This window comes from Fusarium redolens (genome assembly GCF_020744475.1).
Source record: "Fusarium redolens strain MPI-CAGE-AT-0023 chromosome Unknown BKA55scaffold_13, whole genome shotgun sequence".
In the NCBI taxonomy this organism is placed as follows: Eukaryota; Fungi; Ascomycota; class Sordariomycetes; order Hypocreales; family Nectriaceae; genus Fusarium; species Fusarium redolens.
Window position 1 is genome coordinate 1,232,029 of NW_025763676.1, and position 19,415 is coordinate 1,251,443.

The window sequence follows — 19,415 nt, forward strand, 5'->3', positions numbered from 1 at the left end:
CGCTGATGTCAGTCACAGACAAGTGCGGCACGCGGACAGAGGATGTTGGGAGTATGAGCGTGAGTGCCTCTATGGCTTCTGTCAGGATCTACCATGCTAACGGCGCGGATAGACGTTTGACGATACCATGAACTGACCGTATTTGACCTAAGTTATCAGCGTTGTTACCTTTGCTTTTGCATATTTATTCGAGAGTCAGGCTTGGCCCATTTCGATCACATCTCATTAAGAGATGCTCCCTTCCGGCTTCGCAGAGCAGGACGGGATTTGCTACGAATCTATCTAGTGAAGCAATATCCGCTGCAGGATCTTGTTTATATAGCTAATAAATATCCCATAAGCTAATCTTGCCGTCTTTCGCCCCTGCTGCGATCCAATGTGTTTTTCTCGCTGTAGCTATTCGCTGTTCTTTGATGCTCAGCCCTGTTCGGATCAAGGAGCCTGTCCGTGTGCTTGAAATACCCGGAGCCTTGGTATCGTTAGACGTAGAGTTTCCTTCCTCCGCTTGATCCGATATCCTAACATCAGCGAATGCCACAGCGTAGCATCCGACTTGATGCCACTTTAACACAGCGAGCTCTTTCATGGTTTTTGTAGAGTACACTCGCACTTTAGAATCCCAGCCTGCCGTAGCAAAGATTCTTCCATCAGATCGTATGTCTAGACTCTGCTGTCCAGAGTGCTTGGTATTGATAGCTTTGAGCGGATCTTTCCAAGCAATGCCCTTGTGAGGACGCTTTTCTCCCTGCGATGATGAAGACTTCAGTCCCGCAGATAGAAGTGACTTTCCCTTGGGTTCTTCGTCTACTATCTCCACTACACGCTCGGTGCTTTCGGGCGGTACAGTGTCTTCCAGAGGAAAGAACAGATCGGTAGGAATGGGATGTTTGGCGATGATTGAGTCGGCGCTGGATGTAATGAAATAGTCGCTATAGACGCCCAACGACAGAACAGGTTGTGAATGGGCCTGGGAATGGTACGTTGTGACCCATTGGTCATCGGACTCAAGACGGTGCACAGTTGCGTAACCATTCTCAAAGGCAGCAATAAGCGTGAGAGCATCTTTGTGATGAAGGAGAGCAAGGCACATGGCCATGCCCGTTTTATCCCCAGCTTTTATGGTGTGTATCCGCCTTTGTGAAGGTAATTGGTAGATGTCGATCTGTAAACTATTAGTCCTGTTCATGATGTGGTTGAGGTTCTTCATACAGCGTCTGAGTGCAAAGTATTAGGCACCGCGATCAGCACCTCAGACGCGGTATCGACGGAGCCAGGCGCACTTGAGCAAATGGCAAAAGCACAGAAATTCAAGGTATTGACCTCAAGGAGATGTAACATCCATGGTTGCGGTCTTGGTGTTGCCACTTCTTCCACGGGTAATGCTGTGCTGAGGTGCTCCTCATCTGCCTCGCCAAGTTTCCAGACTATGAGCTTTAAATCACGACCATGCCTGCAAATCATTGTTAGTAAAACCGTTTCCCAGTCAGTGCGGATTTTCAGAAGAGCAATTACGTGATGATTTTGTCGTCACCCCAGCCGCCAACACCCAATAGAGCCTTTTCATGAGCGCGCCAAACGGCTCGTGGGCGCATTATTGTGAGGTCCCATAGCACCACGAAGCCATCTGCATCGCCTGTAATGAGGCGCTCATTTGATCTGATGAATGCTGCTGTGTGAATTTGGGATTTGTGTCCGCGCAGTATGGATTTTGGTGTCGGCGTTGAAGGATCCATGTTATTGATGAGCATTTGTGGTCATGTCATGGTTAGGAATTGAAAGCTGCTCAACTTGGGTTGGTTTTCTAGAAGTTGCTGTGGGACAATCATCATATGAAGTCCAGATTTATGAACATTAATTAGCCTTTTGGCCATGTCAAGACTGACTAATAATTCAGTCAACCGCATCTCGGAGAGCACATCAGCTGTACAGAGTTTGATTCTATTCTGAGTTATTTTGAACGAGATCTAGGGTGGCAAATTCATTGCTGGACCACATCGAACATGACCTGGCTGATCGACACGGACAAACGGATCAACTAATAATCTTCTAAATTTCTAAACTTCTACGATCTAGGTACATAGCATCATGCAGTGACAATGTGTATATGTCTTTGAAGGTAGATATTTCATCTGGAAACATCTCAAGACCATCTGAGGTCGTACTTTAATGTGCTACCATTGGTTGTCAAGCCCGAGTTATTTTGGGCTACTGCTTTCGTCCTACCTATCACTTACAACCGAATTTCCAAAATTGTTGTATAATTCGGGCGCACCCGTGCTTGAACTCGTGTAGCTCACTCGCATCGTACATCGTCTGATGGGGCTGACTCTTGCCGCAGGAAAAGACATCGTGGTGCACGAGCGATATAGACAGCCGATTTAATAAGCGAAGCCTGCGGATGGATGGAAGCCATGTTCGATCCTAATACGAGCATCCCTCTCTTCCGGATCCCGGTAATCTCAGGCATTAGCATGTAAGCTGAATTTCATCAATCCTGGGCGCCACATGTGTAATCCATACATATAACACTGGAGCCATATGTGACAGTCAAATATTCCCTCAAGGAAGCAACTTCAGCTTTGTCCTATAAGCTCTGTCGCCAACTTTGGTGGATGGTCTTGCATGCATCTGCCATGCGGGTTGAGGCATATGGCCGGACATTTGACTTTTGTAGCGTCCAGTATCACGATATCTCTTCTAACGAATGTTTCTGTCTGTTCTTAATAATAAGACAGGACAGAACGGAAATTGAACACAGACGCCATCCGGCGTAATGGTCTCAGTACCAGTCAGCCTGCTCTCCGAATCACAGCCGAGAGAAGAGGCTACTTGTACTCGCACGACAGCCGGAGTACGCTCCGTGATTATTGGCTTGCGTACCTTGGTTAAGGTGATGGTGTTTCGCCATATAACCGTGATGTAGCGCCCGGGAAATGGCAGACACATTCGGCTGTTAGAGAAGCTCAGACACCCAATGCTCTCCGTCGATGCACTCTTGAATTTATATTCATCAAGTCCCGTCCGGTTCATTCTCTTGTTCATGGTCGTTCGTTACCACACCCCGCCTTATCGCTCCTAGTCCATACTCCGACTGTGGAGCCACAACGACAATCCCGAACCTGCGACGGTTTTCTCTACCGAGCCCGGGATAGGGAAACCGGACCAGAAGCCGTGGCCTGGCCCAAGCTATGATTTCATTCCACGCTTCCGTTCGATCTTCTAGAATCTTTCGAGTTGTAGGTGACCAGTCATCTGGCCTCAAATGTGACAGCAAAAGCCGTTATTTTGCAATACCAAAACTCCAAAGCCGTCCCGTCTGCTTCAGCACCCTGAACGGGAAATCCCACACCACTGCCCTGGCCTCACATAGAGAGCCAGGTAGGTTATAGTGTCTGCTCAAGCAAGCCCCAATGACATCGCCATTCTTGGTGTCAGTTTCGGTGCGGCGATGCAAAATGAAGACTCCAATGAAAGGCAGACAATGCCATTCCCTCCGGAATGGCAAGGTTATTCACCAGGACCCTATACGACCGACAACAATCTCGACTTCGAAATGTTCGATTTTGAAGTTCAGCGGCATTCACATATGGGGACGACACCGATCTCCGAACCCCCGAACATCAGCCAAGACCCTACAGGTCTATCCGTGGAAAATCCCAGAGAGATGACTCTTCAAAGTCCCATGCCGACGTCAAATCCGACTCCAGTCAAAGGGAAAAGGGTCCGAACAGGATGTCTTACATGCCGTGAGAGACATCTCAAGTGTGACGAAGCCGTGCCTGATTGCATGAACTGCCGAAAGCGAGGCCGTGAATGTAAAAGAGGAGTACGTCTTAACTTTCTGGAAATCAACCTCCATCGACCTGCTGCTACACCAAGTCCTGGAGGCTGGGAAGGTACGGAGTTTCCAGCCGAGATGAATGATTTGTGCTAACCGAGTCGTAGTCGAGTTCCAAGATGAATCGCGGGACATTGCTTCAGAATACCAGGGCGGACTTGGACGATATGCCCCGTACGCTTCTGAACTTGTCGACGATAGCAATGACCGGAAAGAAGCAGTGCATTTAGCCACCGCGACTAATATCCAATATATAGATGCTTCAGCTGGTAGACTTCAACCCGGTTCGCAACATCGTTTCAACTATACTCGGGATAACGCCACAGCCGGACCTTCAGAGAACCCAAGATTCAAAAAAGACACTGGCATCAAGCTTGAGCTTAATGATAATGAACATGGGACTCTGAGCGACGCGTCCCATATAGCCACACCATCGTCGTCCACAAAGGCTGTTGTGACCCCCCGAGCAGAAGTATTTCCAGAGCAGCTCATGGCGATGAGGAACCGTCCTCTGGCACAGCAAACTCCAACAGAAGAGGTCGAAAACTTGGTGATACCCCAACGAGACACACCGCCTCGAATAGAAAGACCGCTTGTCGAACAAGACTTCGAGGATGACCATGTGCAACCTTCAGCAACCCAAATTAACGAGCCGGTGGGCCGCAACATCCTGACATCAGCCGAGGAGATTCATTACATGCAAGTCTTTGTCGAAGAAGTTGCTGTATGGATGGATTCGTTCAACCGGGAGAAACATTTCACCCGAAGTATTCCGTATCACGCTCTGAGGTCGACAATGCTCCTCAATGCCCTTCTTGCATGTGGTGTCAAACATACTTCTCTAGCAGCCCCCAAGAATCATGACAAAGCGCTGTTCTACTACAATACCGCAACTACGCAGCTCCTTCGGAGCCTTCAGAATCCTGATCGAAACACTGCCGAGTGTGCCACGACAGCGATTATTCTGAACGTATACGAGATTATGTGCGAAAAGCCTGCCCAGCGTATGAGCCATATAGCAGGTTCGCGAGCCCTTGTGCGAGAATGTGGATGGGATGCCAGGAGTACCGGGATTGGATTGGCCTGCTTCTGGTTGAACATAGGGATTGAAGTTCTCAACTGCCTGGCAACAAATTGGCAGACAACGTGGAGTCCTGACGAATGGGGGATGAGCCCTGGACCTCGTAATAATAACCGGGATGACGAAGATGAGGACGAACAAACCTGGGTACACCGTGCGCTATATATCATTGCAAAGGTTGCAAACTTCCGAGCGACTGCATCCAGATCCGACGAGATTAGTCCCCATAACGAACAAATGTGGGTAAGAAATCGTCTTTCGCAATGGCATGAGCTTAGAAACCTCTGTGATGGTTGGAACATTCATTGCCCGAGAAAGATGCGCCCCTTTGGTTATGTCAAAGCGGAAAAGTCGACAAGCAAATCGCTGTTTCCTGGTATATGGTACGTGAAATATCATCCCAACTGCTAAAGCATGTGATTAATCCGTGCTTAGGATGATCCAGCGGGAGGCAACAATTGGCCAGCTGCTTTCTCACACTGCGCATTGCATGCTTTCACAGACACACCCCCTTGAATCTCCAGCGTCTTCAGAGAGGCTGCGATTCTTGCAGCTGCAGCATGCCTATCAGGTCTGCGGCATTGTCGCCCATACCACAGACAAGGGGGTTGCTACAGTTGCGATCCGTTGCTTGGCAATCGCAGCTGCTGTGCTAACAAATCCAAACGAACAAGATGAAGTCCTCGAAATCCTTGATAGGTTCAATAGCACAAATGGCTGGCGCTTGGGTGCCGTCGAGATGGAGCTCAAGAGAAAATGGGGTTGGGAGCGTATGAAGATGCCCACCTCAAGCCCGAAAACAGAGAACAGCCAAGATTCGGTGGTATCAGCGGCCCGAAGAGCCTCCATGTCTTTGACGCCGTCAAGAATTTTGACACCACCTGTCATGGGCTCGGTGGGAACGAAAACACCGGTCAACCCATTGAGCTTTGCTGATTTCAAGCTACCCAACCATCCGTATCAGAATTGGTACGAGCCGCCAAGTCGATCGAGCTCGTTCGATCCACCACCATCGTAGGGACTCAAATACTCACAGAACATACCTACTTGACGAGGAGAGCCCGTTCATGCCAAAAGTTGGAGTATGAGGTATTTATTGCGAATAAAGGGTAAAATAGACGGCGTTGGGATATCTATTGCTTTTCTCTATGTTGCAAAAATTGGAGTTTTGTTTGTCGGTTCAATAGATTGTCAGGGTAAAGTCTCTGACATCCTCATGGAGCGCGTTGCGTCGTTCAAGAGCTTCCTCCAGGCTGAAAATTCATACTATAGCCTCCGGTCTTCTCGTCCTTGACCATCTGGAAGTTGTTCGTGCTCAATCCAAATGGCTTTAAAATACCGTTTCCAAGATCTTTCAGCTTACCCCACATCTCACCCATCTCTTTCTCTTGTGCTGCCTTGACACGAGGAGGTAAGTCTCGTAATTGCTTCCGAACTACTCGAAGGTCTGCCGGGGCCAAGCTTTCAGGTTTGGCGGCGAGGGCCTTGCAGTCTTCTTCTGCGCCGGCAAGATTATGCCATCCGCCAGCCTCGGAACGACCGCGAGCCCTTCGCATAAGAGCTTTGCATCGAATGCGTTGAATATTGGCCTGAAGGGTTTTGAGCTCCTCGTCGTCTGCACTAGAAACTGGAGCGGCACGTGAGGCACCACTACTGATTATTTCCTCTTCGACATCATCGTCTTCCTCCTTCTCTTTCTTTTCATCAGCTTTATTGCCGTCAGGGCTCAGTCGAGGGTCACTCTGCTCAAGCTTCTCCAGAGCTCCAAGGGAATCAGAAGCTGACTTTATGGCCTCCTTCCAATCCTCAAGCTGGATATGGCAGGCGGCAATGTTACTGTAGATGACTGCGCGTGGATAATGCAGGTATTTGGGACAGGAATTGATTGCATCGTCGTATTTGTCCAGAGCATCTTGGTATTTCTTGGCAGCGAACAACGTGTTCGCCTCGTCTTTGGACGCAGTGGATTCCTTCACTAAAGCCTGTATTTGTTAGTAGACGAGGTTGGGTACCAAAGTAAAAGAAAGTGATGGGATAGAAAATGAGGCCACTTACTTCTTCCTCTTCTGGTGTGAACTTGAGCTCCTGTCCATCTGCAGAGTCGCCGTTGTCTTTCACTTTTTCGACATCCGGCGACTTCACCACATCATCTTTGCTGGACTCGGTTGTGCTCATATTTGTTGGCAAGGACAAATGACGTATGGTTATTGTGACCAAGATCAAACGCTGAAATAAGAAGACAGACTGGCCTTATTAATACGAGAAAGATTGATCAAAATACAGCAAATAAATCAATTGCAGGCGAATAGCGGGGACTGGTGGTGTTGAGAGAAACAAATGGATGTTTAATGAAGAAACATGGATCAAAGGGACAATCTCATGAGCCTCAATGAATTCCATGTGGTTCCTGCCGCCCTGTCCACCTTAATCATCTGCTAGGCTACAGCGGGCTTAGTAGCAATATACTGCCCCACCGCGGGGTATTCAGCGCAATGATTTCACTGTCGATTCACTGCTGATCGGCGAGCAAAAAGCTGCCCCGCCATTGTTAGGTTCCGTTCTTGTTCCGTTATCAAAATCTCGCGATCGCCTCGTCTTTCTTTTTTGAACCTCTCCCTTTCCAATCGTACCCCCTCACAATCACAGGCTTTGATCTGCAGTGTCTTGTCTTTCTGATACCGCATCCAGATACCCATCCGCTTTCGCTTCTTACAACGCATTTTGGTTCCTCAGACGCAATGGCTCCTCGTACCAAGTATGTTTCCTCTGCTTGACCAACATTCAAGCGTAGTTCGATCACGAGCGTTCTTCTAACCAAATACTGTCTTCTAGTTTCCCACCTGTTCGGGCCTGTCTTTTCGACATGGACGGCCTCCTTCTCGACACCGAAGACATCTACACCAAGTGTGTCAACATCATCCTCGAAAAGTACGGCAAGGGAACCCTCCCATGGTCCATCAAGGCCAAGCTTCAGGGTCGCCCTGGTCCTCAAGCCAATAAAATCTTCCATGACTGGGCTCAACTTCCCATCACCTCTGAGGAGTACGTCGCCGAGAACACTACGCTCCAGAAGCAGCTGTTTCCCCACACAAAGCCTCTCCCTGGCATCGTCGACTTGCTTGGTCACCTAGGCCGTACCCGATACTGGGAGGTCAAGGACGGCGCTGCTACTGAAGATAAGGACAAGTCCGGAAGTGAGCCTCAGCGTGTTCACATCGCGCTGGCCACTAGCTCTCACCTTGGCAACTTCCGTGTCAAGACAAACCACCTCGAGGAGCTTTTCGCTGTTTTCCCTTCCCACCGTCGTGTTCTCGGTGACGACTCCCGCCTGACTCCTGGTCGTGGAAAGCCCCTGCCCGACATCTTCCTTCTTGCTTTGAAGACTATCAACGACAGCCTTCCTGCTGGTGAGCGACCAATCACCCCCGAGGAGTGCCTTGTTTTCGAAGATTCTGTCCCTGGCGTTGAGGCTGGTCGTCGCGCCGGTATGCGCGTGATCTGGTGCCCCCACCCGATGTTGAAGAAGGAGTACGATGGACGGGAGGCTGAGGTCCTTGCTGGACGCACTGGTGAGGCTGGAGAAGTCGACCTCCATCAGGTTGGTGAGCTTGACGATGGCTGGGCCGAGTACATGCTCAGCCTTGCTGACTTCCCTTACGAGAAGTTTGGCATCGCCGTACCCCCTGTCGAAGTTGAGCAGGAAGATTGTATGAAAGAGGTACCCGAAGAGATCGTTGCTGAAGTCTAGGAGACTGAGCCTATCGTTCCTGGCGGGCCGCTGGTGATGAAGAAATCGTTGGACTTTGGTCTGCGCAACTAGATGCATGGAAAATGCGTCATTTTTCGTTTCACTTCTTGCGAATGACCCTTGACGAGAACACGATGAGAACGGAACGGATTAGACAAAAAGTTATGGTGTAAAGAAATTGCTATTATATAGTTGGCTTGCTTTGTTGCGTTCTTCACGCACGAGAATAGATAATGAATCTCAGGACATGATATCAAAACAAGAATCCATTACCTATTTCTATGTGACATGTCATGACTGGACCCTGTAAACTTACCACAATAGGAGCTTATCAAGATCGACAATCTAGACCTGTGGAACGTCTCCCCGCGTTTTAACCCCAGCATGAGCTGCGAGTGTGGGGAGAGAAATAAGACCACATTAATTTGAGAGTAATCCCACCACAGTGTCAGCTTCATGTACTTTGATCAACGTGGCACCGTTTAGGTCATGCCATTGCAGAGACACCATGCTTCCGAGATTTCCCTAGGTATGCTATATGACCCCAATGTGTCTCACGATGCTTTTCAATTGTTGTCCATCATCAATTACATTCGATGGCTTCAATATCGTCTTTGCCGCTTCATCTTGTTGCTGATATTTTGCGTCTGCTGGATAATATCCAACAACTTCCTCCTATTCTGCTAAGCCATCGAATCTTCTACTCTGCTCTTTTGGATACTCCAAGTCTGCCTGTGGATATTATTCGCAATCAGATTCCCGATAACTTACTTCCGCAGGCTTTTGCCGCATTCAAGTCGCAAAAGTCGGTTAGGGAAACAAGTGGTATAAGCGTGGAAGAATTTCTGACACATTGTTACGACAATTCTCTGCAGAATGTCGACGGCAGTCAATTTCACTTGACTGTAGGTCAAGCCCTTGAAGTTGTCCGGGTCAATGATGCACTGTCGGGCTTAAGGGATGAGTTTGCTTTATGTTCCTTGAAGAAGCTTCATGGTGTAAACCAAGACGAGTCCATATCAAGTGACTACGGGCTCTCTTCTAGCGAATCCTATCGAATCTCCCGCGCATTTTATCGATTTCAGATATATCGAAACCTTTTCCTCGACATGGAGCAGGAAATTGACCTTTTCCCTTCTTATGACGATGATGAAGATGAAGATATGAGCTTCGACAACGAACTGAAAAAGTTGTTCTTTGATCGGCATTCTCCATGGGTCAATGAACAACTGGCTTGTGTTCACGGCTTTCTTGAGACGAGACTAACTGGTGGTAAGCTTGACACCCTAACAATGCCTTTATACACAGACTCCAAATGAGCTATCCTAACTTGTGCCCTGAATATAGTCATGCTGACCATCTTGTCTGCAACCCCAGCCTATCGGAAAGTTGTTGTCAATGGCTTTCAATGGGCAGATAATCTTACTGAATGGCTAGCTGAAAAGACCCAATCGTTTGAAGAGCAGAAATGTGTAGGTGGCAATATTTATCTGGCACTATAGGATTATTTGATGCTTACTGACGATATCCCAGCTGTCTCTCGGTCTTCCTCGTCTCAGCCAGCTTCTCAAGGCTTCAACCTACGAAGAGTGGCAAACATCACTTATTGAGGCTAGTAACCCTTGCCAAAGTCGGCTTGAAGAAGATCTTGAGGAGTTCAACCGCGGAAGAAGGCCAGATGAGGGAAATGGAGTTTGGCGGGCCGAAGATATGGAAAGGCTAGCCAGTGAAGTTGACGCTGATGATGCTTTTACTGATGATCAACCAAGACAGACATGGATGAAGGTACACTATGATCATGTGCATGAGAGATATCGCTTAGGAAATCATGCTTTTGCCCCAATGAGGTTCATTTATGGGCTGAGAAGCCTTGGATATGTTATGTGGGATGCGAAGAGAATGAAGAATGATGCCTGTAAAGTTACGCTAGATAAGGCGTACCGAGGCGATGCTGTTTTCTAGCAACTTGCACGAAAGTCGGATTTTGAATATTGGGATACTTACTATTCAACAATTGGTTCTATCTAATCTGGAGTACATTGGCCTTAATACTTTTGCTCGACTCTCTTCTTTTGCTTGAATGTCTGGTGCCACATCTTGAAGCCTTGAAGCCAGCTGGTATATGGTTCCCCAGTATGATCTAATCGACGTGCCAAATGGGAGGAATATGGAAGGTGCTGCAGCTGTTTGATTGTTCTTACATTCACATAGAATTTGTTGTTTATTTCCTTGGTAGTGAGCCCATGCATTTCATGGCGACCAATAAGACGGTGCAAGAGATAGCTCTTTGGGTTGACTAGTTCCGTCGTTAGCAACACTTGAGTCTGATTCTCTTCTTCTTGCCAGCCGGAGAACTTCAAGGCTATGTCGATAAGGACTCTTTTCGGGTCGATGGGCCAGGGGGTTAAATTCATCAGCATCGCTATCCATCAAGCGTCAAGACATTCTTGGAAATACAAGCAAGCCCGAGGCCTCGATCCCAAGTGATAGCAACACTTATTATATATTTGACATCGGCAAGCTTAGGATAACTTAGAATGGTTTAAGTCAATTATTGTGGTTACCCCAGATTGTGTAAGAAGGGGTAACAGCTTTTCCCAATCAAGAAGTTTCGCGCGATGGCTAGTATGGGGGTATCGCATGAGGCGGCCGGGATCTGTCGGAGTTGGTGCAAGAATAGAACATCGCTGTCTATCATGGTGGCGAGGATGAAATGGGGAAGTGGATTTACCTTGAGGGACTATTCAATAGCTCTGGACAACATCTTGTTCTTTGTGCTTTGGTTGATCCCATCACTGTACGGCTCAGACATTGGGCAATGATACTACAATGCAATGCACAAGTACATAAAACAACCCAAAATAAGATTCTTCTCCTTGGGATTATAGCCGCGATGTCGCATTCTGAATGCCTCAAACCTCCCAGCACGGCCCGGTCAAGTAACCGGACCTGGAGTTGTTTTGTAGTTTGAGAGACCTACAAAACAACTCCATGTCCACTTCGGCTCCGTTGAATCATCAGGTCTTTTGGTACGGAAATTCCCCATACAAATGCTGACAAACCATGCAGGAGCATCATCATGAGAAGTCCAAGTGCGTCTGGCAAATTTCTAGGCTTTTCATCATGGGAAGCCATCTCCACAGTGTTCCCCAGAAACTCGCCCCAGAAGCCAATCGAGTTGACAACCACCTCGGCATACCAACCCATAAACAGTAATAGAAATGCACAACTTCTCTACATGGACATGAACACCATCGGTTCCCGGGGCCGGATCCTAATTCCCGATCTCCAACTACCGGAGCCGTAAGTCAACCCCGGCCCGGTCCCGGTCTTTACCGGTTCTTCCAGAGGGCATTTTCAGTGAGGAAACGCTTAATTTACAGTGGTCCTCCCCTCCACATCCCCGACCTCGCAGCTCCATGACCCCAATTGAGACCGGAATTGGGAGGTTCTTCAACATGACTGGCTTCAATTGGAGCAGAAATTCACTGTACGGACATAATGTAACGGTTAAAGCACACTCGGCCGGTGGGGTTACAAAGGTTTAGCGCGCCCATGTGACGTTTGTTAGGAGCTGTCGTGGATCTTTTCGTTTTTATTTACTTGGAGGTAGACCAGAACCTTTTTGTAGCTCGGCCCATATCCCTCAACCTCTTTCTCTTCTCAATTTTTGATCTTTTCCTTCTCTTTGACTCGAGCGAATTCTTCATCATCAAATTCATAAACACAGACATAATGGCTGAGAGCTACCACAAGGAGGTCATTGCTGGCGTATGTGCCCCTCAGTCATGAGGCATCTGCCCCTCATTGAGATTCGCGTTGCTAACAAGGAACCCAACAGCTTAAGGACAAGAGCCTTTTCATCCAGGATGCTTTCATCGATGGAAAATGGGTTTCCAAGGAGAACAAGTTCGACGTTTTCGGTTCGTGATGCCCTCATCATGACTACCGAGTGTTCAGAAGCTAATTGAAACTTCAGAGCCCTCCACTGCCACCGTCCTTGGCCAGGTTGCCAACTGTGCCCTCGAGGATTTCCAGACTGCTATTAAGAGCGCCGATGCTGCCCAGACAAAGTACTTTGAGAGCACAACTGGTGCCAGCCGTGGCGCCCTTCTGAGGAAGTGGTATGACCTGGTTCTCTCTCACCAGGAGGACCGTACGTTGACGCTTTCTAATATCTTCCAATCGCACACTAACATGTTTCCTAGTCGCCAAGATCCTCTCTCTTGAGAACGGAAAGACATACGCCGAAGCCCTGGGTGAGGTTATCTACTCTGCCAGCTTCATCTCCTGGTTCGCCGAAGAGGCCACTCGATCCTACGGCGTCACCATCCCCTCATCCTCTCCTCACACCACCCTCATGACCATCCGCGAGCCCGTCGGTGTTTGCGGTATCATCACCCCCTGGAACTTCCCAGCCGCCATGATCACCCGCAAGATCGCTCCCGCTCTGGCCGCCGGATGCTCCGTCGTCATCAAGCCCCCCTCCGAGACTCCCTACTCCGCCCTTGCTTTCACTAAGCTCGCCATCGAGGCCGGTCTCCCTCCTTCCACCATCCAGGTTCTTCCCACTCGCGACCGCCAGGCTGCTACTGAGCTATGCACAAACCCTCTCGTCAAGAAGATCTCTTTCACTGGTTCTACTGGCGTTGGAAAGTACCTTGCTAAGCTTGCTGCTGGTACCTTAAAGAAGCTTAGCTTGGAGCTTGGTGGAAACGCTCCTTTCATTGTCTTTGAGGATGCTGATCTTGACCTCGCTGCCGAAGGTGCCATGTTCTGCAAGTTCCGATGCTCTGGCCAGACCTGTGTCTGGTAAGTCGAGATCTCTGCCGTGTCTAATAAATGTAACTAACATATCTTCAGTGCCAACCGACTCTACGTCCAGAAGAGTGTCGCCAAGGAGTTCACTGCCAAGCTCGTCGAGAAGGTCAACGCTCTGAAGATGGGCGGTGGTCTCGACAAGTCTACTACCCAAGGTCCTCTCGTCAACAAATCTGCCGTCGACAAGGTCAAGGAGCACATCGCCGATGCCACTTCTAAGGGCGCCAAGATCGCTACCGGCGGCAGCACCCCCGACAGCCCCGGATTCTTCCACCAGCCTACTGTCCTTACTGGCGTTACACAAGAAATGGCCGTCGCCAAGGACGAGACATTCGGACCTCTTGCCCCCGTCTTCGAGTTCGACACAGAGGAGGATGCCATCCGTCTGGCCAACGACACCGAGTTCGGTCTTGCTGGATACTTCTTCTCCAAGGATATCAGCCGTGTCATGCGTGTTGCCCACAAGATGCAAGTCGGCATGGTCGGTGCGAACACAGGCAAGATCAGTGCTGCTGAGGCACCCTTCGGCGGTGTCAAGGAGAGCGGCTACGGAAAGGAGGGTAGTTTGTATGGTATGGCTGAGTACCAAAACATCAAGTCTATCACCATTGGCAACCTCAACAATTAGAGTGGGAGTTGCATAAAAGCATTTGAGCGAGCAAAAAGGGATTGGTTTTATTTAGCATGGTAATGACGAGGTGGGAAAGCCTCACAGAATAACGACCGAGATCAAAAACATGATCTCTTAAATAAAAAGAGTAAAATATCAGCCTTGATTGTGATAATATCTGTTCAAAATTGTTCACTCAATAGTTGATCATCAAGTTAATCGTATATTTACTTATCCAATGAATTGTCTATAGGAGCCATGTAAGCTCTTGTCATCGACACCAGTGTCTAGTTCATTGAACCCCTAACAGCATCGCAATTAGCCTAACAGATTCAAGACAATTAAGATGCGAACTCATCTAAAAGTGACCTCTGTTACAGTATCCCCGCATTTGCGATCTCCAAGCATGCATGCATGTAAGTATCAAGGTAACCTATAGCTTGTCAGTTTTATTTACATTCATTGGCTCTTCCATATGCTTAAATCTTTCGGTTAAATTATTCGGCGATTCCTGACCTCGTGAACCACCATGCTTGGCCCGAGTGTGTTTGTGTTGCAGGAATATCATATCATCGGCTCATCTAAGACGGAATTGAACACCATCTAATATCCCGAGACACAATGGAATCATCGATGATCAAAAGCATTGTCACTTTTCTCGGTATTCTCCCCGAACAAAAGGTATTTCTTGATGAAGGTCTTCCACCACATCCTGAACTGACGCTACTCTAAGTCTCTATCTACCACGACGAAATCACCTTTTCAAAATGTCCACCAACGGAAATACATTCAACAGCATCATGAAGGGACACGGACACATTCGTCTTTTCAAACTCTCTCCGCCTCCTTCTCTTGATGCCTTCAAGAAACTTTGCTCTCAGAAAGCCACCAAAGAAGACTACCCTCTTGCTGCAGACATCAAAGAGAACGTACCTATTTACAATCTTTCGAACTTCTCAACCCTTACCGAAGATCAAAAGTCCGCTCTCCAAGACGAATGGTACAAAGTTCTTTTGTACGGCCCTGGTGTTTTTGTCACAGCTAGTCTTTACACCAACTTGGACGTAATCAACAAGTCAACCACCGCCTTCAATCATATTATCAAAAAGGAGAGTCAGGGTACCAAAACAGCAGGTGATCACTTCGCAAGTGCTGGTAAAAACGATCGAATCTGGAACTCGTTCAGCAAACATGGCCTTCAAGACCCAGACTCCTTCTTCAACTACTTCTCGAATCCCTACCTGAATCTCATCTTTTCTTCTTGGCTTGGCCCAGGGTATCGCATCACTACTCAAGTCAACAACGTCCGGCCTGGAGGACAACCTCAAGTTTCTCATCGCGACTATCACCTAGGTTTCATGTCTGCCGAGACCTGTGGAAAATATCCCAGGGTAATGCAAGTTGCAAGTCAATGCTTGACCCTGCAAGGCGCTATAGCACACGTCGACGTACCTCTTGAGAGCGGCCCGACGAGACTTTTGCCGTTCAGTCAGGCATTTGCACCTGGGTACATGGCGTATCGTCTCTCCGAGTTTAATGAGTTTTTTCTGGAGAACTATATCTCACTACCCCTGAAAAAGGGCGATGGTCTGTGGTTCAATCCTGCTCTTTTCCATGCAGCTGGCGAGAATAAGTCTGCGGATATCAATCGCCTTGTTAATCTCGTCCAAATCAGCAGTGCGTTTGGTAAACCGATGGAAGCAATTGATGCTTTGCCACTTGTGGAGGGTACATGGGACGTCTTGACTGCTACATATAGAGAGCAAGGTCTCAGTGATGAGGTCCAGATGTTTATCGCTGCTATTGGAGAAGGCTATCCTTTCCCGACAAATCTGGACAACAACCCTCCCAGAAACGAGAAAATGGCGCCTGAATCGGAGCAAGACATTATTCGAGTTGCATTGGTGAACGGGAAGGGTAAGGAGGAAGTTTTAGCTGATCTTGAAGGCTTCCGACTGAGAGTTAGAGCTTAGTTCAGCCAGCTGTGTATTACTATTAGTACTTTTTAGGGGTTATGAAGCACGATCCTATCTTACAGAGACACCTGTGGCTAAACTAGATGTTCTCTAACTCTATGTTTTGTTCTCAGTGTTCTGAGAGTTGATGGACCGCACCGTCTTCTTCAAATACCCCCGAAAACTCTCAAATGTGACAGGATCGTGACCTTCAAGCCATCGACAATGGACTGACACATCATCCTTACCAACTCGTATGGAAACCTTGAAAGCAAACTCGCACTTCACGTCTACCTCCTTTTGGTCTTCAGTCTCCCCTCTTTGTTTTCTTCGGCGCCAAGCTCGTGCCCAGACGCGACCTGTTGCTCGTCCGATCCCTTCTAGGCGTCCAGTGTCCCATTCCCATGTGATCAAGTCTAATTTCTCAAGTTCAACTCGAAATCGATTCGCAAAGTCACCAATTTTCTCTTGTAAAAGTATGTTAACGACGTTCTCTTCTGTGATCTCTGGAAGCACGTTTTTGGAAACTGCTGTCTTGATGCCGCGTGCAACTGATTGGGCTGGTCTCATGTTTCCGAAACTCCATGCAATAGCCCATCTCCTTGTCTTGCTGCCCTGGACGAACTCCGTAACAGCATAATTGTCGATTTTGTGCTCTCTCAATTTGTCCACAAACTCGATTAGGCTTGTGAGAAACCCGAACATGGATGTGTACCATTGTACACGTTCTTGAAGGACGAGAGACTCTTTGAGCATGCGGTCAACAAAAGCGACTTCGCCGCCGTCAGTGACCATTTCCACCTTGGCTCCTGTACATGCTGTGAAAGGCGGGCGAGACTTTTGCTTCGCGCCCTCCAGTAGCTCTTCTTCGGATTTGTAGAAGGGTGGATTTGACATGGTGAATGCGAGGCTGTCAACATTGAGGTCATCGAGCGGAATGAGGGCATCGGTTGGCTTTCGCTCCACGACCTTGATCCTTTGTTCGAGTTTGTTCAGCGCCACGTTCTTGCGAGCATACTCGAGGCTTTTTGAATCGATGTCTGCTTTTATTAGCGTTGCTCCTGGTCAATGGGTGATGAAGGGCTTACCAGTGGCGATAAACTCCCAGTCACGTTCAGTGCAACCCATCAAAGGGTATATGCAACTTGCACCAGTGCCAATATCTACACCAACGATTTTTCTATCCTGGTTCTCATATGAAGTGCTGTCCAGGAGGCCTTTCAGCCATAGTAAATAGTTGTGTCGATTTAGGACCTGTCAGGCGCGTCAGAGAGCAAGACGCGTCAAGAAAGGAGATGAAACTCACAGGAGGGCATAGTCGATCGCCAGGAAGTTCTAGCTTCAGTTCAAAATCTAGCTTGAGAAGCGATTTCGTCAATTGCATAACACATTCCGGATTATTGAAGAAATCAGTTTTGTGTTGATTCCACCTGAGATGATGTATTAGATGAGGTTCTCGTGCATTTTGAGGGAAGGAGTATTCACAATCGCGCAAAATCTGCATCTTGAAGAGCAAGCTGTTGGAAATCTGGCGCTTTCGAGTATAGCTCAGTGTAGTGACTATCTCGAGATTTTGCATCTCCTGGGGGGCCTTCAAGGGTCATCGGTTGGTCTACAGGGAGCGAGTGATCCCGAAGGCCTTGTGAGGCTTTGCGTTTGCCGCCCATTCTTGATAGCCGACTTGATTTTCTTGGGTCATATGAAGGATTTCCTTCTGTCAGTATTTCTTCAGTTATGATAAGTGTAGGTTGTGACACCTGCAACTTTCTGTGGTTGGACTATAATCGAGATGGAGATGAGTTTGCAGGGATCAGTGATGTCAGTGGAGGTCTCATAGTTTAGCGACAGCTTGGACACAAGCTATTCAACTGTAATTGCTACCAGGAAACTCCCGTCATTAGATTGGCAACTATGTATTGAAAACTCATGAGATCATAGAAATAAATAAACTGCAATCTTACAACAAAAAATCATTCAGTAAATACAATCGCCTCGGCTTCGTTTCAATCATATCCTCTCATCTTATGCACCTTTCATGTCATCGTTGTGGCACTGTCTTACCACAGTAGAACCCTCCATCGCCAGCCCTCAAGAAGCTTCATGTCCTTCTCATCGATATCGGGATCACCGTGCTCGATTCTCGCAGTCAGTTTCTTAAGCCGTTTCTGCACAGTCCGAGCTACTCGGATAGACACTTCATTAGAAAACACAACGAGCACGGCAAATACAAAGAATGCTATTTTGGCGAACCGGCCTTTGCCAAGTATACCGTTCTTAATGTGTTCGAGAAGACCCTTTGACTTTTTGAAGGCGTACTCGGTGTCGTTGGCTGATGAGTGAGAATCTTCGTCATCGTCGTTTCGGCGCCAGAAGCGGCGGATGAAGGGAATGAACGTAGCACTGTTGAAGTCAGTCAATTGCTTGGGTCCAAGCGAGCGGGATGCGGATGTAACTTACATGGCTCCTCCGATGATCCATCTTCGCCATCGGTGGTTCTCGGCTTCTTTAGCGATGCTGCGCACCTCACCCTGCAGGATCCTCAGATCATTCAAAACCATGTTGGTCTGGTTTCGAATCCGCGTCTCAAGCTCATAAGCAGAGACGGCGGAATCGCCACCTCGTCGCTGACGCTGCAGGCTCATGTACTCGCGCAGATTGAACTGGCAGTTGACTCTGAGAGCTTGTAACTCTCGCAGATCATTCGGTGCTGTGGCGGGGACCAATTGCTGGGTTGGTGCAGTAGCCATGGCTCCGGCATGGTTGGGAAGATATGATTCAGAGGCGGGACGGATCGGGAGGTTGCCTGGGCCAATTTGAGGACCAGTTACGGGAGGGTAGTTCTGCGGGTTGTAAGGCTGGTTGTAGCCTGGTGAGTCGTAATTCTGAGGTTTATAGCTCTGGTTGGCATAATCGTGGGGATTGTAGTTCTGAGGTCCATAAGGCTGAGGACCATACTGAGATTCAGGACCTGGATATGACTTTGCTCTCTCTGGACCTCGATCAAAAGCACGATCCCGCCGGTCTCGCTCTCGGTCACGGTCCCGAGAGGGAGACGGAGTACGGATGGGCTGAGGATCCAGCGATTGAAGCGGTGACTTGTTTGACTTGCGGGTATCAGACATTATGGCGTTCAGGTTTCAGTCTTGGCTCAAATAACGACGTATAATTGAACAGATGAACAAATTGTCCGTAACAGCTCACCCAACAGGTGGTTTTCTGCCCAAGGTGACCGACAAAGAATGAGTATGTATGTACGTATGCGCTGGCTACAATTGTGGTGGAGAGCGAGAGAGGCTGGTTGAATGAATAAACGAGGCCAGCCCATGACGTCCGAGTGGCCGGGGGATAGGCTGAGCGAGAGG

General features: G+C 48.3%; 8 protein-coding genes across 8 annotated transcripts; 5 read left to right on the forward strand and 3 right to left on the reverse strand.

Moving 5' to 3' along the window:
* Positions 1-322: 322 nt before the first annotated feature.
* Positions 323-1,733, reverse strand: BKA55DRAFT_693329 (WD40-repeat-containing domain protein; the record flags this gene model as incomplete). The annotated part of the gene is made up of 3 exons (XM_046199900.1): positions 323-1,162; positions 1,210-1,450; positions 1,513-1,733. 3 exons carry the CDS (start codon positions 1,731-1,733, stop codon positions 323-325), a joined length of 1,302 nt encoding a protein of 433 aa, XP_046046604.1.
* A 1,748-nt stretch (positions 1,734-3,481) lies between these two features.
* Positions 3,482-5,937, forward strand: BKA55DRAFT_596448 (uncharacterized protein; the record flags this gene model as incomplete). The annotated part of the gene is made up of 3 exons (XM_046195947.1): positions 3,482-3,896; positions 3,946-5,302; positions 5,355-5,937. The coding sequence occupies 3 exons, from the start codon at positions 3,482-3,484 to the stop codon at positions 5,935-5,937; spliced, it is 2,355 nt and encodes a 784-aa protein (XP_046046605.1).
* A 217-nt stretch (positions 5,938-6,154) lies between these two features.
* On the reverse strand, positions 6,155-7,094 carry BKA55DRAFT_518858 (uncharacterized protein; the record flags this gene model as incomplete). Its single annotated transcript, XM_046188299.1, has 2 exons — positions 6,155-6,841; positions 6,975-7,094. The coding sequence occupies 2 exons, from the start codon at positions 7,092-7,094 to the stop codon at positions 6,155-6,157; spliced, it is 807 nt and encodes a 268-aa protein (XP_046046606.1).
* Positions 7,095-7,376: 282 nt separating this feature from the next.
* Positions 7,377-8,965, forward strand: BKA55DRAFT_112362 (HAD-like domain-containing protein). The gene is made up of 2 exons (XM_046184726.1): positions 7,377-7,674; positions 7,752-8,965. The coding sequence occupies exons 1-2, from the start codon at positions 7,658-7,660 to the stop codon at positions 8,665-8,667; spliced, it is 933 nt and encodes a 310-aa protein (XP_046046607.1). The 5' UTR covers positions 7,377-7,657; the 3' UTR covers positions 8,668-8,965.
* Positions 8,966-9,070: 105 nt separating this feature from the next.
* BKA55DRAFT_576489 (uncharacterized protein) lies at positions 9,071-10,713 on the forward strand. The gene is made up of 3 exons (XM_046193486.1): positions 9,071-9,939; positions 10,015-10,139; positions 10,201-10,713. The coding sequence occupies exons 1-3, from the start codon at positions 9,264-9,266 to the stop codon at positions 10,627-10,629; spliced, it is 1,230 nt and encodes a 409-aa protein (XP_046046608.1). The 5' UTR covers positions 9,071-9,263; the 3' UTR covers positions 10,630-10,713.
* A 1,552-nt stretch (positions 10,714-12,265) lies between these two features.
* Positions 12,266-14,319, forward strand: BKA55DRAFT_112453 (Aldehyde/histidinol dehydrogenase). Its single transcript, XM_046184727.1, has 5 exons — positions 12,266-12,438; positions 12,509-12,590; positions 12,647-12,823; positions 12,876-13,479; positions 13,531-14,319. Exons 1-5 carry the CDS (start codon positions 12,403-12,405, stop codon positions 14,114-14,116), a joined length of 1,485 nt encoding a protein of 494 aa, XP_046046609.1. The 5' UTR covers positions 12,266-12,402; the 3' UTR covers positions 14,117-14,319.
* Positions 14,320-14,409: 90 nt separating this feature from the next.
* Positions 14,410-16,121, forward strand: BKA55DRAFT_112497 (uncharacterized protein). The gene is made up of 2 exons (XM_046184728.1): positions 14,410-14,779; positions 14,832-16,121. Exon 2 carries the CDS (start codon positions 14,866-14,868, stop codon positions 16,069-16,071), a length of 1,206 nt encoding a protein of 401 aa, XP_046046610.1. The 5' UTR covers positions 14,410-14,779; positions 14,832-14,865; the 3' UTR covers positions 16,072-16,121.
* A 49-nt stretch (positions 16,122-16,170) lies between these two features.
* Positions 16,171-19,368, reverse strand: BKA55DRAFT_649489 (uncharacterized protein; the record flags this gene model as incomplete). The annotated part of the gene is made up of 5 exons (XM_046197274.1): positions 18,511-19,368; positions 18,115-18,453; positions 17,360-17,483; positions 17,142-17,307; positions 16,171-17,096 (listed from the first exon to the last, which is right to left on the reverse strand). The coding sequence occupies exons 1-5, from the start codon at positions 19,173-19,175 to the stop codon at positions 16,171-16,173; spliced, it is 2,220 nt and encodes a 739-aa protein (XP_046046611.1). The 5' UTR covers positions 19,176-19,368.
* Positions 19,369-19,415: the final 47 nt, after the last annotated feature.

Bases quoted from the DNA above. Each gene is read 5' to 3' on its own strand.
- BKA55DRAFT_576489 (XM_046193486.1), top strand. From the start codon at position 9,264: ATGGCTTCAATATCGTCTTTGCCGCTTCATCTTGTTGCTGATATTTTG. The intron at 9,940-10,014 runs GTAAGCTTGACA...CCCTGAATATAG, and splicing joins TGAGACGAGACTAACTGGTG to TCATGCTGACCATCTTGTCT. The intron at 10,140-10,200 runs GTAGGTGGCAAT...ACGATATCCCAG, and splicing joins CGTTTGAAGAGCAGAAATGT to CTGTCTCTCGGTCTTCCTCG.
- BKA55DRAFT_112453 (XM_046184727.1), top strand. From the start codon at position 12,403: ATGGCTGAGAGCTACCACAAGGAGGTCATTGCTGGC. The intron at 12,439-12,508 runs GTATGTGCCCCT...GGAACCCAACAG, and splicing joins ACAAGGAGGTCATTGCTGGC to CTTAAGGACAAGAGCCTTTT. The intron at 13,480-13,530 runs GTAAGTCGAGAT...ACATATCTTCAG, and splicing joins TCTGGCCAGACCTGTGTCTG to TGCCAACCGACTCTACGTCC.
- BKA55DRAFT_112497 (XM_046184728.1), top strand. From the start codon at position 14,866: ATGTCCACCAACGGAAATACATTCAACAGCATCATGAAGGGACACGGA.